Consider the following 24,069-nt stretch of genomic DNA (forward strand, 5'->3'; position numbering starts at 1 on the left):
TACATCCCAAACTATACTAATATATATCCCAAAGTATACTTATATAACCCAAATTATACTAATATATATCCCAAACTATACTAATATATCCCAAACTATACTAATATATCCCAAACTATACTAATATATCCCAAACTATACTAATATATCCCAAACTATACTAATACATCCCAAACTATACTAATATATATCCCAAAGTATACTTATATAACCCAAATTATACTAATATATATCCCAAACTATACTTATATAACCCAAATTATATTTATATATCCCAAACTATACTAATATATCCCAAACTATACTAATATATATCCCAAAATATACTTATACAACCCAAATTATACTAATATATATCCCAAACTATACTAATATATCCCAAACTATACTAATATATATCCCAAATTGTACTTATATATCCCAAATTATACTAATATATATCACAAACTATACTAATATATCCCAAAGTATACTAATATATATCCCAAACTATACTAATATATATCCCAAACTATACACATATATCCCAAAGTATACATATATATTCCAAATTATACTAATATATATCCCAAACTATACTAATATATCCCAAACTTTACTAATATATATTCCAAAATTTACTTATATAACCAAAATTATACTAATATATATCCCAAACTATGCTCATATATCCCAAAGTATACATATATATTCCAAATTATACTAATATATATCCCAAACTATACTAATATATCCCAAACTTTACTAATATATATTCCAAAATTTACTTATATAACCAAAATTATACTAATATATATCCCAAACTATGCTCATATATCCCAAAGTATACATATATATTCCAAATTATACTCATATATATCCCAAACTATACTAATATATCCCAAACTATACTAATATATAACCCAAATTATACTAATATATATCCCAAACTATACTAATATATCCCAAACTATACTAATATATATCCCAAACTATACTAATATATCCCAAACTATACTAATATATAACCCAAATTATACTAATATATATCCCAAACTATACTAATATATCCCAAACTATACTAATATATAACCCAAACTATACTAATATATATCCCAAACTATACTAATATATAACCCAAATTATACTAATATATATCCCAAACTATACTAATATATATCCCAAACTATACCAATATATCCCAAACTATACTCATATATCCCAAACTATACTAATAATATACCGAATTGTACTTATATAACCCAAATTATACTAATATATATCCCGAACTATACTAATATATATTCTAAAATATACTTATATAACCCAAATTGTACTAATATATATCCCAAACTATACTAATATATATCCCAAAATATACTTATATAACCCAAATTATACTAATATATATCCCAAACTATACTAATATATATCCCAAATTATACTTATATATCCCAAATTATACTAATATATATCCCAAACTATAATAATATATCCCAAACTATACTAATATATATCCCAAATTATACTTATATAACCCAAATTATACTAATATATCCCAAACTATACTAATATATATCCCAAACTATACTAATATATCCCAAACTATACTAATATATATCCCAAACTATACCAATATATCCCAAACTATGCTCATATATCCCAAACTATGCATATATATTCCAAATTATACTCATATAGGCTATATCCCAAACTATACTAATATATCCCAAACTATACTAATATATATCCAAAATTATACTTATATAACCCAAATTATACTTATATAACCCAAATTATACTAATATATATCCCAAACTATACTAATAAATCCCAAATTATACTAATATATATCCCAAACTATACTAATATTTCCCAAACTCTACTAATATATCCCAAACTATACTAATATATAACCCAAATTATACTTATTTAACCCAAATTATACTTATATAACCCAAATTATACTTATATAACCCAAATTATACTTATATAACCCAAATTATACTTATATATCCCAAACTATACTAATATATCCCAAACTATACTAATATATATCCCAAATTATACTAATATATATCCCAAACTATGCTCATATATCCCAAACTATACTAATATATCCCAAACTCTACTAATATATATCCCAAAATATACTTATATAACCCAAATTATACTAATATATATCCCAAACTATACTAATATATCCCAAACTATACTAATATATATCCCAAACTATACTAATATATATCCCAAACTATACTAATATATCCCAAACTATACTAATATATCCCAAACTATACTAATATATATCCCAAACTATACTAATATATCCCAAACTATACTAATATATATCCCAAACTATACTAATATATCCCAAATTATACTAATATATATCCTGAACTATATTCATATATCCCAAAGTTTACTGATAAATATCCCAAACTATACTCATAATTTTCTCAATATACTATACTAATATATATCCCAAATTATACTCATATATATCCCAAACTATACTCATATTTAACCCAAACTATACTAATATATATCCCAAAATATACTTATATAACCCAAATTGTACTAATATATATCCCAAACTATACTAATATATCCCAAACTATACTAATATATATCCCAAAATATACTTATATAACCCAAATTATACTAATATATATCCCAAACTATACTAATATATATCCCAAATTATACTTATATATCCCAAACTATACTAATATATATCCCAAATTATACTTATATATCCCAAACTATATTAATATATATCCCAAACTATACTAATATATCTCAAACTATACTAATATATCCCAAATTATACTTATATAACCCAAATTATACTTATATATAACCCAAATTATACTAATATATATCCCAAACTATACTAATATATCCCAAACTATACTAATATATATCCTAAATTATACTTATATAACCCAAATTATACTGATATATCCCAAACTATACTAATATATATCCCAAACTATACTAATATATCCCAAACTATACTAATATATATCCCAAACTATACCAATATATCCCAAACTATGCTCATATATCCCAAAGTATACATATATATTCCAAATTATACTCATATAGGCTATATCCCAAACTATACTGATATATCCCAAACTATACTAATATATCCCAAACTATACTAATATATATCCCAAATTATACTTATTTAACCCAAATTATACTAATATAACCCAAATTATACTAATATATTCCAAATTATACTAATATTTATCCCAAACTATACTAATATATATCCCAAACTATACTAATATATATCCCAAACTATACTAATATATCCCAAACTATACTAATATATATCCCGAACTATACTAATATATATCCCAAACTATGCTCATATATCCCAAACTATACTAATATATATCCCGAACTATACTAATATATATCCCAAATTATACTAATATAAATCACAAACTATACTAATAAAAATTTCAAATTATACTAATATATCCCAAATTATACTAATATATATCCTGAACTATATTCATATATCCCAAAGTTTACTGATAAATATCCCAAACTATACTCATAATTTTCTCAAACTATACTAATATATATCCCAAATTATACTCATATATATCCCAAACTATACTCATATATATCTCAATCTAAACCAAGACAGAAATTAATAACTTGAAAATGGAATGCATTATATTTTGAAAGAAACACTAACTTTGCATAAAATATAATGATGTTTCAAATACGATATTTAATTTGAGATGGAATTTTAGAAACGCATGATTCTATTTTTATAAAGCAATAAAACAATCACATTTAAAGTTTTCAAACAACACTTAAAAACGAAATATTTATACCAAAAATTAACGACTTTTATCACCAAAAATTGTATTTTTTTATTAAATTCTACAAAGCTAATTAATTATTTTCGATGGGTTTCGACGAAAATTAACCAAAGTATTTCTAGTGTTTAGTATTCCATGTCATCTTTCCAAAGTAACAGCTTCTACGCACATTTCTGGGTTTTCAATGTCACGCTTACTTTGCACTAATCTGAGCTCCAGGTTTTTAAAGTTCGGTTTCTTCCCATCTTCTATTTCACCTATGGATATAATTCATAAATAAAGTTAAAGTTATTTTCATATTTAATATAGAGCTATAAGTGGTAAATATTTTTAATCTTTATGAAAAAATGTAGTGTGACATAATGTGTCAAAAACATGCATTTTGTCCGGCGCCGTGGCGTAGTGGTTAGTCCGCCTGCCTGTAACCATTAGGTAATGGGTACAAGGCTCGTCGCTGCTACCATTGTGGGCGTATGTGTCCTTGGACAAGACACTTAATGACAATTGCTCCAACCCAGTGGTCACTGATGGGTTGTCCAAATTATCAGCCATACATAAAAAAAAATGAAAAAATTCCCCAAAAAATAATCACCCACTAAGTAACATACATGGTAACTCGTAAGCTGGCACGAGGTGTTAAACCGTGTGATAACGACTGTCGTTTTCCGGCCACGCGAGGATAAAGTAAGTTACATTCATTCATTCTTGAAAATTATAGCGAAAGGTATGTTGTTTAAAGAAAACTAATTGCCAATTGCTCAAACCCAGTGGTCACTAATGGGTTGTCTGAATTATCAGCCATACATTAAAAAATCACCCATAAAGTTACATATGTGGTAACTAGTAAGCGGGCACAAGTGTATGAAACAGAACACCTGTGTTATAACAAATGTTGTTGCCCTACCAGACATCAAAAAACTTACACCTATTTAATAGGTAATCCAAATTGTCAGCCATGTAGAAAAAATCTATCACAAAGCTACATACATGGTAACTTGTAAGCAGGCACAAGGTGTATGAAACAGAACACCTATGATATAACGACTCTCCTTTTCCCGTGCAAGCAAGAATACACATTGATTTATTTTAAACATCTTTTTATTTATTCAAACACTAACCGTTAGCGGAGCTTAATGTCCTGACAAGAATTCTTTGCATTGTAGAAATAACTTTTTCCAGTGCTAGTTTTAGGTTATCAGGGAAACGGTGTGTCCAAGCCAAAAGCAACGCAGCGAATAGGTCACCTGACCCAACGAACGCTGCGTCAATCATTGGCATTTCAAGTTTAATTCTCTGATTTTTTGTTCCATTTGATTCTGTATAAAATTTTTATTTCTTTTTTTAAAATTGTTTTTTAAAAAATTTTCAAAATTTACAAAAAAAAATCACTCACAAAGTAATAAGCATGATAACTCGTGAGCTGGCACAAGGTGCATGAACACCTGTGTTATAATAAACGTTGTTGCCCCGCTATGCGAGAATTAATAAGTTACATTTATTCAATAAATAAAAAATCACCTACAAAGTTATATATGTAATAACTTTTAAGCAGACACGAGGTGTATGAAACAGAACACCAATGTTATAACAACTGTCGTTTTCCGGCCACGCGAGAATAAAGAAGTTACATTCATTTATTCAATTAATAGTTTCCCAAAATTCATACTAACTTGAGTGCTTGCTGCCATATCCAATCAAAGAGGTTTTCTGCCCAAGGTCTGAACTACTTATTACAATGGTATTTGGGCCATACGTGTGCAGCTTCTCAATGCTTGCAATGGCTTCTGATTCATTTGTGATTTTCATATCTAAGAAATACAGAAAAAAATTTAATTTATACCAAATAATTTTAAAATTCCCGTAGAATTTTTCAAGAAACACTATCCAATGTGGGTGAGGTCCTGCAGTGTGGCACACAAATGTCCTAGAATTTAGGCCTATTATTCCAACATTTTTTATTATATAATATATCAAATTTTTCAACAAACCTGTTAAAATTTCCGCTTCAAATTGGTTAGGAGTTAGAATGTCAGCGATAGGTATAACTTCGTCTCTATATACCGGTAATACATCTTCTGGCACATACATTTTTCCTTCTCCTCCCCAAGTGTCTCCCATTACTGGATCACATACTGTATGTAGGACGAATAAATGAATGTAATTTTTTAATCTTCAGCTGGTAGGGCAATGATAGTCGTTTTAATATGGGTGTTCTGTTTCATACACCTTGTACCCGCTCACGAGTTACGTTTTTTTCATTTTGGTTCATTATTTTTAGGATTTAAAAAAAAAAAATTTTTCATATGTATGGCTGCTTACAAGTTACTGTCATAAGTTAAAGTTACTTTATTTATGAATGATTGAATGTAACTTACTTATCTTTAAGTGGTCGGTAAACGACAGTCATTATAACACGAGTGTCTTGTTTCATACACTTCATGCCCACTTACTAGTTACCACATATGTAACTTTGTGGGTAAATAGTTTTTGGATTTTTTTTTAATTTTTTCTATATACCCTGCAATAGTAGCAGCATTGAGCCTTGAACCCAGTATGCTCTAGTGTCAAACAAATCCAACAATTTAGTCTTCCTACTTACCATAAATAAGCTTTGGATTAATCTGTTTTAATTCTTTAATAATTTCAACCATTTTTCGGAGCATTAATTTGTCTCGGCAGTAACCTATAAAAAAAAAATTTCAAGTTTATCTTTTGTTTTTAAGGAAAACTACAAGTTTAAAACAATATTTTGGAATAGTTTTTGAAAAAGAATGTATAAAAAATTTTAAATTCAAAGTTTTCTTTTTGTAAATAGAAAATAAATAGTTTTTTTAAGTAAGATTACATGACATCTTGAAAAACAATGAAAAATAAAGTATATAAATATTAACATACATTTTTAAATTCACAAAATTTGTATATGTATACGCATATAAGAATTTGGGGTCATGGGCCAACTTTGGCCTAAACTCCAGGTCCCTTGATGCGTCACTATAGGACCTCACCTATACAGAACACATTCCTTACCTGTTAACACGTAATCATACCGAATACACTCATTTAGTTTTAATGTCTCGTATAACTCTTCTAATTCATTGCATTTAAGAACTTGGCCCTTCCAGTGGGGGTAACCAGTATGATTTGAAAATTGTACAGAATTAATACAGTCGACCTCAAACCCAAGAAGCTAAAAGTAAAAAAAAAAAATTTTGTTGCTTCTGCTACCAGGCATAATGTAAATATCCTTTAGCTGCTAATCTGTTATAAATTGTACTGTATTTTTGTTTTTTCTCTGGCAAAGTCTGCCATTCGGGAAGATTTTATTCGGAAATAGCAGAAAAAAATGTGGAAAAAAATGTATTTTTTTATAACAGAATTATATAATAGATTATAATTGTAATTGTTATAGTTAGGATATAGAAAATCATTACGACATGGATGTTCTGTTTCATACACCTCGTGTCAGCTTACAAGTGACCATGTATGTAACTTTGTAGGTGATTTTTTACTTTTTACATAGAGCTGATAATTTGGACAACCCATAAGGGCTACTGGATTGGAGCAATTGCCGTTAGGTGTCTTGCCCAAGGACACATACACTTACAACACACACCCAAAACTTCTATAAAATAAAGCTACAGAATAGACAATGGTCAATTAAAATAAATAAAATTGGGGCGAAAGCCATTTAAATTGTTAAATGACAAAATTTTTCAATTCTACAGTCTATAATATTAACTTTTTCTTTTTATTCATTTTTAATATTTTATTTTTACATGTTATATTTTGATCTGGCAACACTGTACAAACCTGGAGTGGAAACACTGCTGATCTGTTGCCTACATATCCTCGCACCACATGGCTCTGTATTGATAAAACCCTACAAGTTTCCATTTAAAACAACCTAACTATCTGGAATGTGGATTTGGTTAGTAGTGCAACCAATTCAAGGTTATTATTTTGTTAACACTTTGTAAAACGCTGTTAAAAATAATGAAATAACAGTCAAATATAATTTGACTTATTAAAACACCTTTTAAAAGTGCTGCAACCAATTTAATGTTATTGTTTTGTGCCATTTTTGTAAAACTACCTGACAAAAATACTGATAGTTAAATACAAAAACAGCTGTAAAAAGTGGTGTAACCAATTCAAGGTTATTGCTTTGCGCCATTTTGCAAAAGTACCTGTCAAAAATACGGAAGTGTCAGTCAAATACAACATAAAAAACATCTGTAAAAAGTGGTGCAATCAACTCAAAAGTTATTGTTTTGTTGATACCCTGTAAAATTAGTTGTCAAAAAAACCAAAGTGTCAGTCAAATACAACCTAACTTTTTAAACACCTGTAAAAAATAAAAACAAGTTTAATTTAATTAAACAAAATCCAACTATAAAATTAAAAATAAAAATAACATGCAAAAAAAAAATTTAAATACAAGCTACCTAATATGCAGTAAAGTAATTATAATATGACAATAAAATGTAAATTATCTTTAAAAAGCGTGAGGCAGGCAACACAATCAAAATAACTTTTGTTGAGTCATATAATGCACTATGTGTAATGGGCTGTAGCCAGAAATACTGCAAGTAATTTTAGACCAGACAGTATATACAGTTTCAATAAAAACAGCGTCATTTTATTATAAGAAACATAAAATTTAAATAGTTTAAGTAAGAATACACAAAATGCTACGAAAATGCAGAAAATTGTAAGACTAATAATGCATAGTTTTCGCCGAAATTATATTTTTGGTAAACTATTAGTTGGACTTAATTTCTGTTTTGTGCGTTTTAGTAACACTTGTATTCTGTAATAATGCAACGAGAATCGTCCAACAATAGGAGCGCTAGATCAGGGCCAGATTTACAGAAGAGTATCATAGTAGGGTGGGGTACGATTTCATTCTTTTTTATCGTCCCATTTGGTAGTAAACAATGAATAATTACAGAATTATAAAACCGTAGCCCTGCTACTATAAAAAAGCATTGGTAATTCATAAAAACCTGATCAGAAATGAGGAACTTAGGTGCTAACAGTGGCCATCTTACCCCACAGGAATATATATTAACAGAGAGTGAACTACTAGACAGGGTAAAAAACATCACACACAAATTTATCATAAAAAATGTAACAAATAATGTTACCATGTAGCTGTATAGGATTTAGGTGCTAACGGTATCCATTTTACCCCACAGTACTATAAGTTAAAACAATGATAAGTTTTTACTATATGGTGTTTGTACAAGTTGTTGTGTTGGTTTATTCTCGACAAATGAGACTTTGCAGAGAAGGTAAATATGTTATGTCTATGGCTGCCACTCTCATGCTCACAGTCGAGTTGCTAAAGCAATTGCAGTGTGTGGATAAGCGGACATAAATTTCCGTTGGTTTGGTCATTTATATTCTTCTGGGTGGGAACTCAACTTATAATCAACAATTGAGATTATCAAATATTTATATATCTGGTCAAAAATATAACATGCTGCAGTCACTTCAGTGGGACTTGAACTACATACTCTAAACTCTCTGGCAAAAAATCTAAAACACTACATTATTATAATTATGTCTTGTCATATATTATGATATTTATATACACAATATTATCATAACTATATATAGTAGGGTGGGGGAAGATAGGACACTTTTTTATTATATTTTTTCGCCCCATTTGGTGGTAAACAAAAAACATTCAAAGAATTATAAAATCGTATCTTCACAACTTCCATATACCGTTGTTATTTGTTTAAATCACGATTAGGAAATTTGGATATTACGCGCTTAAGGTGTCCCAACTTACCCCACAGTACCATATTATCATAAATATGCCTGGTACTAACAGAACATTATAATTGCATTAACAGGACGCGAACTACTGGACAGAGTAACAGTAAGAAACATCACACACAAATTTATCATCAAAAATGATACAAATAATCTGACAATGTTACTGCAGATAGAATGGCAAGTTAACAATACACAAGGTAATTTTTATTTTATGGAAAAAGTTAAAATTTATAAAAAAAAGTTTAAATTTATGGAAAAAAATGTCAAAAAAATAAAAAATAGATCTATTGACATTTAATTTTTATGCCTATAAAAGTTTTATTCTATTCTATGTGGGTGAGGTCCCATAGCATGACTTGCGATGGGACTTAAGATTTAGACCTATTTTGGCCCAGTTACCGACCAAAAATAGTATAAAAACTCTTTAAAGTTGAAGTCTTAGGGGTGGTTAGTAGCTCTATGTTTAAGGCAATACTTCAACTTTTTTTCTCATGAACTTTTTTAACTCCCTTACGTTTAATAGTAATATATATATAGTACTCGCTAAAATTAGTACATTTATGCAAACCAGTTTTTGGGAGATCAGTCAGTGTGGGCCAGGGTTAGCATATTACTTTAAATTAAAAACCTATATATTTTTCCATTTAAATAAACCAAGCAGAATGAGTAGCTAACAAAATAAAGTTTTTGTAACATATTTAAAAATATTATATCATTTTACAGATGTTTCTTTTGAAGGATTCATTATCCGTTTAACTGAAAATTATCAGTTTAATGAATATGATAAAACTTTGCAGCCCATACAGTGCACTCAGAGGTGATTATATAGTAGGGTAGGGGAATATGGGACACCTTTAGCACATAATATCCGAATATTCTGATCATGTTTTAAACAATTAACAACGGTCTATGAGAGTCGTGAGGATACGGTTTTTAATTCTTTGAATGTTCTTTGTTTACTACCACATGAGCCCAGAAAATAGAATGAAAAAGTGTCCCATCTTCCCAACCCCTACTACAAATAATATATATTGTTTAAATAGTCACTGTGCATTTTATTAACAGACATGTTTCTGTATAGAATCCAGCAGATAAATATGAATAACAATTTTAAATGATATTATATATTATGCCATTTTTTAAAATATTGTCCCGTCTGACACCTCTGATGTTATGCCTATTGTATTAACATATATATATATGTAAGTATACATAGTGGGGTGGGGAAGATGGGGCACCTTTTCATTCTATTTTCTCGTCCCATTTGGTAGTAAACAAAGAACATTCAAAGAATTATAAAACCGTATCCTCACGACTCCCATAGACCGTTGTTAATTGTTTAAAACACGATCAGGATATTTGGATATTATATGCTAAAAGTGTCCCATCTTCCCCCACAGTATTATATATAAGTTATTTATTAAAACAAAAAGCCCTGAAACAGTTACTCACTACAAATGTAAAATCGACCTAAATAAAAGACTGGCAAAATATACATATATTATATATCTCTCATATCATACAGTTTTCTGGTCTTAATTTTGTCTATTACATATTTCATAGCACCAGATCCTAACTGTATTACACAAACAACGTTCTACTGTATGAGCACCAGATCAGGGCACGATTCACGGAACTTATTACATTTGTAACTGTGAACTGTAGCACCAGATTGTGACTGTATTTCTTTACACAAGAATCGTAAGAAAAAACTTTTTTCTTTCAGTGAAATAATCAATCAAAAGATGGGACATGGCTCGGATTTCTGTTACAACTTTACATCCTGTGTGAAAACATGGGGAAATGAGAGTTGCATATGCCCGGATACATGCGATAACACTACAGTGAAATGTAGAGGCATTTTGGACTACTGGATACCCATTTTGGGATATATTGCTGTATCTGCAGTAGGTCTTAATTGTATTTTATTCTATGTGGGTGAGGTCTAGGCTAGGGATGCGCATTACAGAATAATTAGGTATTCTAGGATATCGTTTCCTTTGAAAGTCCCACAAACACAAAAATATTTTTTTTCAAAATTATTAGGTTTTAAATATTGTTAATATAGTTTATGAGATGACGTGTGATTGCGTCATTAAACAACATTCTTATGTATTCGAAATTCTGTAATGTGCATCCCTAGTGAGGTCCTTGTCAAGGCCCTGTGATTTAGGTTACTACGTTTTAGTTAAAAATTTAGCAGTATGTTTTATTTTGTTCTATACGGGTGAGGTCATGTAGAGAACCTAGGATTTTAACTCTACATTTTAATTACAAACTTAATAGAACGTTTTGAATCTGTTCTATGTGGGTGAGGTCCTTGTCAAGAACCTGGGACTTAGACCAGACTTTCCTAATTACGAGCATTGTAAATACATTAAACAACGCTTTAATGCCTTTAAATTAAAAGGTATATTGACAAAATTTTACATATTCATTCTATTCCACATGGGTGAGGTCCTTGTCAAGAACCTGGGACTTAGACCAGAATTTCCTATTTACAACGCTTTAATGCCTTTAAATTAAAAGGTATATTGACCAAATATTACATATTCATTCTATTCCACATGGGTGAGGTTCTTGTTGAGAACCTAGGATTTTTTCCACCAATGACATAATTAAATGTTATATACATATATATATATATGTATATTTACCATTTAAATGGCTTAAAATGTAATTCAATTATAAACGGCAGTGGTGATTATACTCGTATAATTAAACTGGAAATTATAATTACAGCTTATAAAATACATATATGATTTACAATTTATAATTAGTAATGCAAATTACATTAAGGACTTTATTACTAAATGAAGCATTTGTTGTTTAATGCCATGAGATTGTTGTATTATTTGCAGAATACTACTGTTTTGCATTTCCCAGTTGAATTTCGGAAAATATACTCATTTAATATCTATCCATTTTTAAGGTGGGATATGTATGGTACTGTGGGGGAAGATGGGACATCTTTAGCACATAATATTCAACTATTCTGATCGTGTTTTTAACAATTAACAACAGACTATGGAAGCTGTGAGAGTACAGTTTTATAATTATTTGAATGTTCTTTGTTTACTACCAAATGGGACGAGGAAATAGAACGAAAAGGTGTCCCATCTCCCCCCACTTTAGTATACAATTATGAATTAAGTGCAAATGCTACCAGTGATTTTTTTCTATATGGATGAGAATCCATAGTAATGCAATAATACATGGTCATAGATTTTGGGCCAGAGTTAGCCCAATGCCCCTTAATTTACTGTATTATAAAAATTTACATATATATATAAAAAACACCCACAAAGTTACATACATGGTAACTTGTAAGCTGGCACGAGGTGTATGAAACAGAACATCCGTGTTATAAAGACTGTCGTTGCCTGCCATGCAGGAATATAATAAGAAATATACATTCAACAGTAGCATATCAGATTTAAAACATCAAATGTAGCAAAAAATATACATTTACATAAAAAAATCATTTTTTTTAAATTATTACCAAATGTACCAAAAAAATACAGCTTTTAACCAACAAAGAATACACCTTTACACAAAAAGTTCCACATTTTTTAAATTATTAACAAATGTACCAAAAATCTAGCTTTTAACTCAAACAATTATCACAGAAATACAGTTGGAATATCAGCAACTGATTCAAATCATATAGTAGAAAAAATTGATTGCCCAAAGTTGGTGAAAAAACAGTTTGGTGTGTCAACCTACACCGCTACTGAAACGTGCTGTTACGCGAGTAAGTTCACGTTAAAAATATTGTTTTTTTTTGTTAAAATAAGTAATTATAAGTAATATAGTAGGGTGGGGAAAGATGAGACACTTTTAGCACATAAAATCAACGGTTTATGGGAGTCATAAGAACACGACGTTATAATTCTTTGAATATTATGTATATTCCAAAATGTATATTCTATTTCAAGTTATATTTATATATCATATTACTTCGATGGGGGAAGATGGGCCACCTTTAGCACATAATATCCAAATATCCTGATCATGTTTTAAACAATTAACAACGGTGTATGGGAGTCGTGAGGATACGGTTTTATAATTCTTTGAATGTTCTTTGTTTACTACCAAATGGGACAGGAAAATAGAATAAAAGGTGTCCCATCTTCCCCCACATATAAATTTTTGGAGTAACAGTCTTAGTTTAATATATCTATGTTTGCAGACATTACAAGTACTTGGCCAAGAGAAATAAAAACAGGAGATTCAAGATTTGATTACCAGCACAACAGTATTAACCTAACTATATCATGGCTGCCTCCTATTACTAAAGGATTCGAATACTTTTATACCCGGATTATGGCACGAAATTTGCTACAAAAAGTGGCAAAACTAACTGTAAGGGGGGTATTTAGGGATAAAGGGGGTGGACCCCGTTTTGGGTGAAAAATGCATAAAATAACTATGATCCATTGCACTGTAAATAATAATATATTGTGTTTCGAAAAAATATAACTTGACAGTGAGCATGAGGTGTATGAATACACCATATGTGCCTGGTGTATAATAAAACACTCATGTTATAACTTAACAGTGAGCATGAGGTGTACGAATACACCAAGTATGTCTGGTGTATAAGAAGACACCCATGTTATAACTTGACAGTGAGCATGAGGTGTATTTATACACGATGTGTGTCTGGTGTATAAGAAGACACCCATGTTATAACTTTACAGTGAGCATGAGTGTATGAATACACCGTGTGTGTCTGGTGTATAAGAAGACGCTTATGTTATAACTCAACAGTAAACATGGGGTGTTAGGTCCAAAACCTCTAATGTAACATTACCCCTGTCTGTTTTCTATGTTATTTTTTATTGTAAAATCAATGTTTTTTTAGGCTAATATATATATATATATCTATAATGTTCTTTTAGGCCTATACTTTTCCAATTTTTTCCATTATAAAATCAATTAACATTCTCAAATTTTATATTTTCTTTTAGCCATACACGGAAGAAGTAAACACAGAAAACATAACAAACCAAACAAGTTGTGTCAATTCAAGCAGTGTTTACCAAACTACAGCATATTTACTCGAGCCAGGGGAAATATACACTATTTTTATACAAGCAATTTACCCGGTCAACACTGAAACATATACACACACTTTTAGTAGGGCAACACTAGATATTACAGCTCCAGGTTGGTCATGTTTAAGTGCAATTATTAACTAGTGTTGTACGAATACACAGTGTATAAAAATACCCAATTTAGATTAGAAATTTTACAGTAAGCATGAGGTGTATGAATACACCATGTGTGTCTGGTGTATAAGAAGACACCCATGTTATAACCGGACAGTGAGCATGAGGTGTATGTATACACCATGTGTGTATTGTGTATAAGAAGACACCCAAGTTACAACTCGACAGTGAGCAGGAGATGTATGAATACACCATGTGTGTCTGATGTATAAGAATACGCCCATGTTTTAACTTGACAGTGAGCATGAGGTGTATGAATACACCATGTGTGTCTGGTGTATAAGGAGACACCCATGTTATAACTTGACAGTGAGCATGAGGTGTATGAATACACCATGTGTGTCTGATGTATAAGAATACGCCCATGTTATAACTTGACAGTGAGCATGAGGTGTATGAATAGTGAATACACCATGTGTGTCTGATGTATAAGAATACGCCCATGTTATAACTAGACAGTAAGCACGAAGTGTATGAATACACCAAGTGTGTCTGGTGTATAAGAAGCCACCCATGGTATAACACTCAATAACCTTTACCTAACACCAAAACAGAGCTGAATTTATGCGAGGACAAATACTGTGACAAGCGTGCCAACTGTTCATCTACAAATATAACACAATCAATAATCCCAAAATGTGTTTGCTGGACTGGTTACCATGGCAATGGAATAAATTACAAAATAGGTAATTTATGACTTTTTGTGTTTAAATTTGCAATACCATAATTTTTTGGATTGAATTACTTATCGTTCAATAAATAAGTAAGAATAGCTGATAAGAAGAATAAAAAAGTTACTCATAAAACGAATGAAAAAGCATATAGTAGAGTGGGGGAAGATGGGACACCTTTTCGTTCAATTTTCTTGCCCTTTTGGTAGTAAACAAAGAACACTCCAAGAATTATGAAACTGTATTCCTATGACTCGCATAGACCCTTGTTAATTGTATAAAACACGATCAAGATATTTAGATAATATGTTTTAAAGGTGCCCAATCTTTGCCCACCCTACTATATAACTTAAAAAAAAAAAAAATTTTTTCTATTAGTTTCTGTTAAAAAAAGTTTTTATTCTAATTTTTTGTTACCCTACTTGCATTTTAGATCCTATTGGTGACGGTTGTACTGAATTAAACGCGTGTGGTCCTTTATACAACCCGTGTGTATTGGAAGGTATATGTGAAGATTATAAACCACCATCTGTTTCTGCTGGTTGTTCATGCCCTGATAATTATATAGGGAACGGGTAAGTAATGTATGTTAAACAAAAAGGATATAAAACGCACAGTTTTAATTTTTGGGCAAAAAAAAACGTTTTTTTACAATTATTTTTTTGTCAAATCTTGGTTGCCATTGCTAAAACACGCATTTTTTCACGTTTTCTTTTGTAAAATCTGGGATGACATTGCTAAAATATGATTTTTTATGTCTTTTTCTGCAAAAAATTGAGGTGACATTGCTAAAACACATATTTTATATATATTTTTTTGGGCAAAATCTAGGGTGACATTGCTAAACCACATACTTTTTTGCAAAAAAAAATTTTTTTTCCTTTTTTATGTTTTTTTTGCCAAATCTGGGGTGACATTGCTAAAACACATATTTTTTATATATTTTTTTGGCAAAATCTAGGGTGATATAAAAAAAGCAATCAGACGAAAAGTTAGATAAGTATGTGCTACCTTTAAAGCGACACCAGGTGTGTGAAACAGAACACCTACTATTTAACGACTCTAATTTCCCTGCCATGTGAGGATAAATAAGTTACACTCATTCTATAGTTTTAATTTAAATGAACTAACCATTTACAGATACATAAACGGCACCGGTTGCACAGCAAGACATATTCTTGCAGTACAAATTACAGCGCCCGTTATTGTGGTATTTATAACTATAGCAACCGTGGCTTGGTTGAAAATTCGGAAAATTTGGAAACAAAAAATGGATGAAAAATGGTCACAATTTGTGGCAAATGAAGAGGAAGGAATTACTATGAGGACGATGAGACAACTTGAAAATGTAGGAAAAAAGATTATGTAACAAAAATTGAAAGAAAAAATTATCAACTACAAATTTATACAGTATGGTGGGGAAGATGGAATGCCTTTTCATTCTATTTTTTCATTCCATTTGGTAGTAAACAAACAACATTTATTTAAAGAATTGTAAAATTGTATTCTTACGACTCCCATAGACCGTTGTTAATTGTTTATAACTCCATCACGTTATTTGGATATTATGTGCTAAAGGTGTCCCGTTTTCCCTCACCCTACTATATATGTGTGTGGGTGCTAAGTGTGTATAAGGTGAATGAAACAGAACAAAATATGCATAAAACAAACAAGCAATGAATTACAAAAAAACTTGTAACAGTCGTAAGCGGACACAAGGTGTATGAAACAGAAAACCAGTGTATAACGACTGTTGTTTCCCTGCTATGCAAGGATAAACAAGTAACATTCATTCATTCAACTTGAAATTACTTTAACAATATCAACTTATTTGAAAACTTAATCAATTAAAGATATTAATATTTTACCCAAGTGTTTAAAATGTTCTTGTAGGAAGCTCTGCCAACATTTGAGCAGAAATGGGAACTGGACCGCGAACTACTAAATATTGGAGATATTTTGGGGCGTGGGAATTTTGGATTGGTTCACAAAGCTACATACAATATGGGGAATAATTCAAATGGAACAGAAGTTGCTATTAAGATGTTACAAGGTTGGTTTACACACCTCATGCTCACTGTCAATTGTCAAACTAGAACATGAGAAATGGGCGTTGTCTTATATACCAGACTCATATTAAGTATTCATACACCCCATGCTCACTGTTGAGTTATAACATGGGTGTCTTCTTATACACCAGACACACATGGTGTATTCATACACCTCATGCTCACTGTTGAGTTATAACATGGGTGTCTTCTTATACACCAGACACACATGGTGTATCCATACACCTCATGCTCACTGTTGAGTTATAACATGGGTGTCTTCTTATACACCAGACACACATGGTGTATCCATACACCTCATGCTCACTGTTGAGTTATAACATGGGTGTCTTCTTATACACCAGACACACATGGTGTATCCATACACCTCATGCTCACTGTTGAGTTATAACATGGGTGTCTCCTTATACACCAGACACACATGGTGTATTCATACACCTTATGCTCACTGTTGAGTTATAACAGGAGTGTCTTCTTATACACCAGACACACATGGTGTATTCATACGTCTCATGCCAAACATACAAAGACACGATGCATTTACACTGGCAAAATATAACAAGGGGCCTTCCTATACACCATAGACACATGATTTACCTATACAATAGGCTATACAACTCATGCTTACTGTCAAAGTATAACCCATACCAATACACCATACTATAACACAGAAACAGCTGGGACAAGCGAGAATCTAACTGAATTTCTTTCCGAGATACACTTTATGTTAAACATTGGAAGACATCCAAATATTCTAAGCATTATTGGATGCTGTACAACCAGTAAACCAGTATTAATGGTAACTGAACTACTCAAATATGGAGATCTGCTACAGTTTTTACTATCTTCAAGAGAGGTAGGATAGTCTAACTCTTGAAGCATCATATATTATAGTAGGATGGGGTGGGTGGGACACCTTTTTATTGTATTTTCTTGTCCCATTTGGTAGTAAACAAAGAACATTCAAAGAATTATATAACCATATCCTTACCACTCTAAAAGAGCTATGTTGATTGTTTAAAATACGATTAGTATATTTGGATATTATGGGTAAAGGTGTCCTATCTTCTGTTTAAAATACGTTTAAAATACGATTAGTATATTTGGATATTATGGGTAAAGGTGTCCTATCTTCCCCCACCCTACTATCTATAAGGGTTATAAATTAGTCATATTAGTAGTGGTTTAAGAACACAGGCAGTGGCACCGCTAGGGGGGTTCAGGGTGTCGTCAATCCCCCCTTTTAACCAAAAAAATTATTAATTTAAAAAAAAAAAAAATTTTAATGTTTTTGAGAATTTTTTGATTAAACCCCCCTCCCACCTTATTTTTTTTCTGACTGCGCCACTGAACACAAGGTATTGGTTGGAAAAGGGAAGCTTGATGCTGCTACCATTGTGTGTTTTTGCACTATGCATATTTGTATGCAAATCAAAATAAATACCATTATGTGGGTCTGTGTGCCTATGCATCTCAAAATAATTAACGACAATTGCTCCAACTCAGTGGTCCCTTATATTTTTCCAAATTATCAGCCATGAACAAAATGTGTGCACATAAGTTACACTCATTCATTCAAAAATGTTTTGTGCCTATAATAAAAAAAAACACTTTATCATATTAATACCCAACTTTTTTATCACCAGCCAAACAAAATCACAGAGAACAGCATATACAACATGACCACACAAAAGCTATACCACATGGCACACCATGTTTCTCTAGGCATGCAGTACCTTGAAAAAAACAGGATAATTCATGGAGACTTGGCAGCAAGGAATATTTTAGTTGGGGAAAACTTAGTTTGCAAAATATCGGACTTCGGACTCGCTAATGATGTTTATAGGTATTGAGTAAATTATACATTTTTATTTTTATTTTTTGATATGGGTGAGGTCCTATAAAAAGACATGACATGGGACAGGGGATTTAAGCCAGAGTTAGCTTATTAGACCCAAGCTTTAATTTAATACTGTTTTAGTATTAATAGTGTGACATTGACTTATTTGAGCTCATTTGAGAAGATTTTACATATTTTCTATTTATTCTATATCAGATTATACAATTATATAATTTTTTATATGCCCATACATATTAAACAAATTATACAATAGGCCAATCCTGGCCAAAATTTTAGAATTCATAACGAGTCACGCTATGGGACCTTACCCACATAAAATAGAATAGAAATTTATGGGACTTACACACATTACATTTATAGGTATGGAGTAATAAAAGACAGACGAGAAAAATGTCTTCCATTTAGATGGGTAAGCCCTGAACGAATGAAAGCTGGAGAAGTCCCTATTACACCTCGTAGCGACGTGTAAGTGAATGAATGTAACTTACTTTATCCTCGCATGCATTTAAAAAAGAGAGCCATTGTTATAGCATAGTGTTTGTTTCTACATCTTGTGCCTGTTTAAGAGTGACCACGTATGTAACTTTGTGGATGATTGTTTTATTGTATGGTAGACAATTTAGACAACACATTATCGACCACTGAGTTGGAGAAATTGCCGTTAAGTGTCTTGCCCAAGGACACACATGCCCAGAATAAAAGAAACGAGGAGCCTTGAACCTATTACCCCTAGGTTATAGGTGCTCTATCCACAAGACCCACTAGGTTGAAACAAGTTTCATTAAATGTCATGAATGAATGGAACTTAATTTATCCTCGAGTGGTTGGAAAACGACAGTCGTTATAACATGGGTGTCCATACACCTCCAGCTTACGAGTTACCACGTATGTTACTTTGTGGATGAATATTTTCTTACCTTTTTGTCTCAGATGGTCGTTTGGAAATCTTCTTTATGAGATGGTTACTCTTGGTTGCTCCCCGCATCCAGGAGTTGATCCGGAGGACCTTCTGAAGAAGTTGGAAGATGGTTATAGGATGGAGAAACCCAAATCATGCAGTGATAAAATGTACGAAATAAAAAAATTTTTTTAGACAATAACTTATTACTTAATAATATAAAAATAGACTGGGCTACACTAGTGAAGAATCCTACAGTACCTTACAGATTAGGCTGGTGGAAAGTGTTAGAGGTTGGTGGTTAAGGGGTATTTATTCGGGTTAGCAGATAACGTAGGGAAAGAATTCTTTACTAGAGCCAAAATTTAAAACAATTTAAAAAAATAAAAAAAATACAATAACATTTTATTGTTCAATACAGGCATGGTTTTTATAGAACTATTACATATTATCAAATTTACTGTTTAATTAAAAACATACTTTAGGTATTCCTTAATGCAACGATGTTGGCTTTGGGAACCGTACTGTAGACCCTCATTTGATAAGATCGAGCACGAGTTACGCGTTCTGTCCACATCTGACGCCATTGTAGAGAACGTATGACCTGAAAACGACGATAAATAACCCTATACCTATGTCTTGTTGTGTTTCTGATTACATTTGACCTGAATAGGCAGTTAAAAGGTAAACAAAGCCGCAAACGGGCTTAAACTGCAGCCTAAGATAACAGACTGCGGTTAGCTCCAATCTTGAAGAGATATCGCCATGTGTTGCCCCTTTTTCGTAAAAAATAGGAGAGAACTATGGACTCTGCCTTCGAAAAAACAATAAAACAGCATACATATTAACCTAATAAACCATGCAAAAAAATAAAGTTTGTGTGTAAAGTGCATAAAACACCTAGAAAACACCAAAAAAGTGTCGTTGCTAAATATTAAATACTTTAAACTCTACCGATTATCTGATCTAAAGGGAAAAACCCGTAGCCGTGGAAAATTGTTTTCTTTTTGCCCAAAGTGTTTTTAGTTAATTTTTCAGTTCATAGTAGCTTAATTTATATTAAATTTCGCGTAAGATACCGCCAGTAATGTCCCGCCATGCCCGCAAGTTTTTTGAACATGTAAAAAGCAAAGAATTTCGCCAATATTTAATGAGGTATGTAATGCAACATTACTTATATGTGTTTTTGAAATGGTCACTTATTTATCCTTCATTCTAATTCAAGTCTTTATTTTTCATGTCCCATTTTCGCCGCATGAAATAAACAGCACTGTAAGTAAATTAATCTGAAATTTAAAGATATTTTTGCTACTAAATGCCTAATGCTATATTCTGTAATGTAATTATTGAAATATTTTAATTACAATAAAAATGACACCAATTGTCACAGTATTTAGGTATACAAAGTTAATTACTGCTAAAACTTACTATTACCGGTACAAGTGAAGAATCCCCCCCACCTTATTTGCCAACCACTAACCCCTATAACCAATAACCCCTAAAACCACTAACCCCTATAACCACTAACCCCTATAACCACTAACCCCCTAACCAAACACTTTCCACCAGCCTATTCTGCTATGTACTGGAGGATTCTTCACTATTGCCCTAATTACTTGCAAATTTATTTGTAACCCACTAAAAAAACATTTTTAGCATTTCTGGGGACCTGTAGCTAACTGGGGTATACCCATAGCTGCAATGGCAGATATGAAAAAAGATCCAGATATTATAAGTCCTCGTATGACTGCAGGTAATATAGGAAGTATTTTATGCTTGATTTGTTAAATATTTTTACATTAGGTCTTTGAGCCTAATGTTATAGAATAAACCTGTATTTAAAATGTATGGACACATTGAGACTTGTGTTATGTAGCCCTCCCTGCAGAGCGTGGCAGGTTCACGCGCGATTTTGTTTACACTCTATGATTACTCCGATGCACACCAATTAATTAAACAATGAACCAAATTTGTATCAAATTAAGTGGGATTCAAAAAACGACATTCGTTATAACACGAGTGTTCATACACTTCATGCCAGCTTACTAGTTATCATTTACCATGTATGTTACTTTGTGGGTGATTAATAGTATTCCTATGAGCAACTAGCTTGTTTGTTTTCTTGAACGAAAAACCTTTTTCTTAAACGAATAAATCAGTTAGAAGACAAATTGGTTCAGGGCGAATATCATCACACTAATTATTGTTTTCGGTTCCAGCATTGTGTGTTTATTCTGCTTTGTTTATGAGATTTGCGTGGATGGTACAACCAAGAAATCATCTTTTGTTTGCTTGTCATATCACCAATGAGACTTGCCAGTTAATTCAACTGGGCCGATATTTTACTCTATCTGGGTACGTTAACGCTTAAATATAAGCTGTTTTGTGTCGAATTTGTAATACAAGTAATGTCGAAATTTACTGAATGAGTGTAAATTATTTATCCTCGGCGTGGGAAAGGACAGTCGTTATAACATGGGTGTTCTGTTTCATACACCTTGGAAACAATATGAATGGATGTAAGTGAACTTATTATCGCTGTGTGGTGGGGCATTGACAGTCGTTATAACATGGGTGTTCTGTTTCATACACCTCGTGCCTGCTTACAAGTTACCACATGTCCACATATATAGTTTTGTAGTTTATTATACTTTTTATGTCCTAAAAGGATCATATAAAAGTGATTTAAATATTATTAACTGCTGTAATAAAATTTTGTTAATTGTAATTTTTTACTCTTTTTTAGGGTTTCAAAAAAAGATGCAGCATGATATCCATTATTCCATGATGTTCTTTGTGAACTATATTTTCTCGTCACACCATAATTTAATGCCGTTACATTTTCTTTCTATATTTAGGGTGAAAAATAGTTATTTAAAATGGTCGACATTTTGCTTAATACAAGATTGTTTAAAAATGTTTAAAATTTTGTGTATTTGCAAAAGATCTTCCAGAGAATTGTTATGGTTTTACTTATTTTTCATTGGTACCTAAACACACTTGCAAGTTGCAATAAACTTTTTAGAGTTTAGTTTACATGGCCGTGGCATAGTGGTTAGCGCGCCTGCCTGTAACCCAGAGGTAATGGGTTCAAGGCTCGTCGCTGCTACCATTGTGGGCGTATGTGTCCTTGGGCGAGACACTTAACGACAATTGCTCCAACCCAGTGGTCACTAATGGGTTGTCCAAATTATCAGCCATACATAAAAAAATAATCTCCAAAAAAATAATCACCCACAAAGTAACATACATGGTAAACTCGTAAGCTGGCACAAGGTGGTAAACCCGTGTTGTATCGACTGTCGTTTTCCGGCCACGCGAGGATAAAGTAAGTTACATTCATTCATTTAATGCTAGACAAACGGTTTTAGCAGGAATAGGCTCGTTGCTGCTACAATTGTAGACATATGTGTCTTTGGGCAAATTTGTACAATGATTGCTTTAACCCAGTGGTCACTAATAGGTTTTTCAAATTGTCAGCCATACATAAAAACCTCCACCCCCCCCCCCGAAAAAAAATTATTACCAACAAAGTTACATATGTGGGAACTAATAACCTGAAATGAGGTAATTCGTGTAATAATGACTGTCTTACCCTGCCATGCGCGGGTAAATAAGTTCCATTCACATTCCACCAGACATTAGTCTTTTAGCCTTATATCACTGGTACTCACACTTAATTGTATATAAGTGAAGTCCTGTAGTGTAGGCATTCTCAA

The 24,069-nt window shown here is 31.6% G+C and overlaps 3 protein-coding genes and 1 long non-coding RNA gene across 6 annotated transcripts; 2 read left to right on the top strand and 2 right to left on the bottom strand.

Moving 5' to 3' along the window:
- Positions 1 to 3,656: 3,656 nt before the first annotated feature.
- LOC149734778 (pyridoxal kinase-like) lies at positions 3,657 to 7,845 on the bottom strand. Its single transcript, XM_089879475.1, has 7 exons — positions 7,641 to 7,845; positions 6,858 to 7,017; positions 6,430 to 6,513; positions 5,819 to 5,962; positions 5,501 to 5,638; positions 4,949 to 5,146; positions 3,657 to 4,087 (listed from the first exon to the last, which is right to left on the bottom strand). The coding sequence occupies exons 1-7, from the start codon at positions 7,722 to 7,724 to the stop codon at positions 3,969 to 3,971; spliced, it is 927 nt and encodes a 308-aa protein (XP_089735601.1). The 5' UTR covers positions 7,725 to 7,845; the 3' UTR covers positions 3,657 to 3,968.
- A 1,181-nt stretch (positions 7,846 to 9,026) lies between these two features.
- On the top strand, positions 9,027 to 17,663 carry LOC149734779 (uncharacterized). The gene is made up of 12 exons (XM_089879457.1): positions 9,027 to 9,124; positions 9,695 to 9,814; positions 10,341 to 10,434; positions 11,344 to 11,524; positions 12,479 to 12,549; positions 13,247 to 13,371; positions 13,810 to 13,982; positions 14,591 to 14,789; positions 15,406 to 15,537; positions 15,956 to 16,097; positions 16,663 to 16,870; positions 17,416 to 17,663. Exons 1-12 carry the CDS (start codon positions 9,046 to 9,048, stop codon positions 17,623 to 17,625), a joined length of 1,734 nt encoding a protein of 577 aa, XP_089735583.1. The 5' UTR covers positions 9,027 to 9,045; the 3' UTR covers positions 17,626 to 17,663.
- On the bottom strand, positions 9,808 to 21,167 carry LOC149734780 (uncharacterized). 3 transcript variants are annotated; one of them, XR_016385146.1, is made up of 3 exons: positions 20,831 to 21,167; positions 20,370 to 20,461; positions 9,808 to 11,400 (listed from the first exon to the last, which is right to left on the bottom strand). It is a non-coding gene; the product is annotated as an uncharacterized LOC149734780 (long non-coding RNA). The 3 variants fall into 3 exon arrangements; XR_016385144.1 differs by lacking the exon at positions 9,808 to 11,400 and adding an exon at positions 15,945 to 16,075; XR_016385145.1 differs by lacking the exon at positions 9,808 to 11,400 and having other exon boundaries at positions 19,503 to 20,461.
- A 126-nt stretch (positions 21,168 to 21,293) lies between these two features.
- LOC149734781 (mitochondrial pyruvate carrier 1-like) lies at positions 21,294 to 23,367 on the top strand. The gene is made up of 5 exons (XM_089879479.1): positions 21,294 to 21,505; positions 21,619 to 21,622; positions 22,007 to 22,103; positions 22,570 to 22,705; positions 23,097 to 23,367. Exons 1-5 carry the CDS (start codon positions 21,438 to 21,440, stop codon positions 23,119 to 23,121), a joined length of 330 nt encoding a protein of 109 aa, XP_089735605.1. The 5' UTR covers positions 21,294 to 21,437; the 3' UTR covers positions 23,122 to 23,367.
- Positions 23,368 to 24,069: the final 702 nt, after the last annotated feature.

Source organism: Ciona robusta, chromosome 6 (genome assembly GCF_009617815.1).
Source record: "Ciona robusta chromosome 6, ASM961781v2".
Taxonomy (NCBI): Eukaryota; Metazoa; Chordata; class Ascidiacea; order Phlebobranchia; family Cionidae; genus Ciona; species Ciona robusta.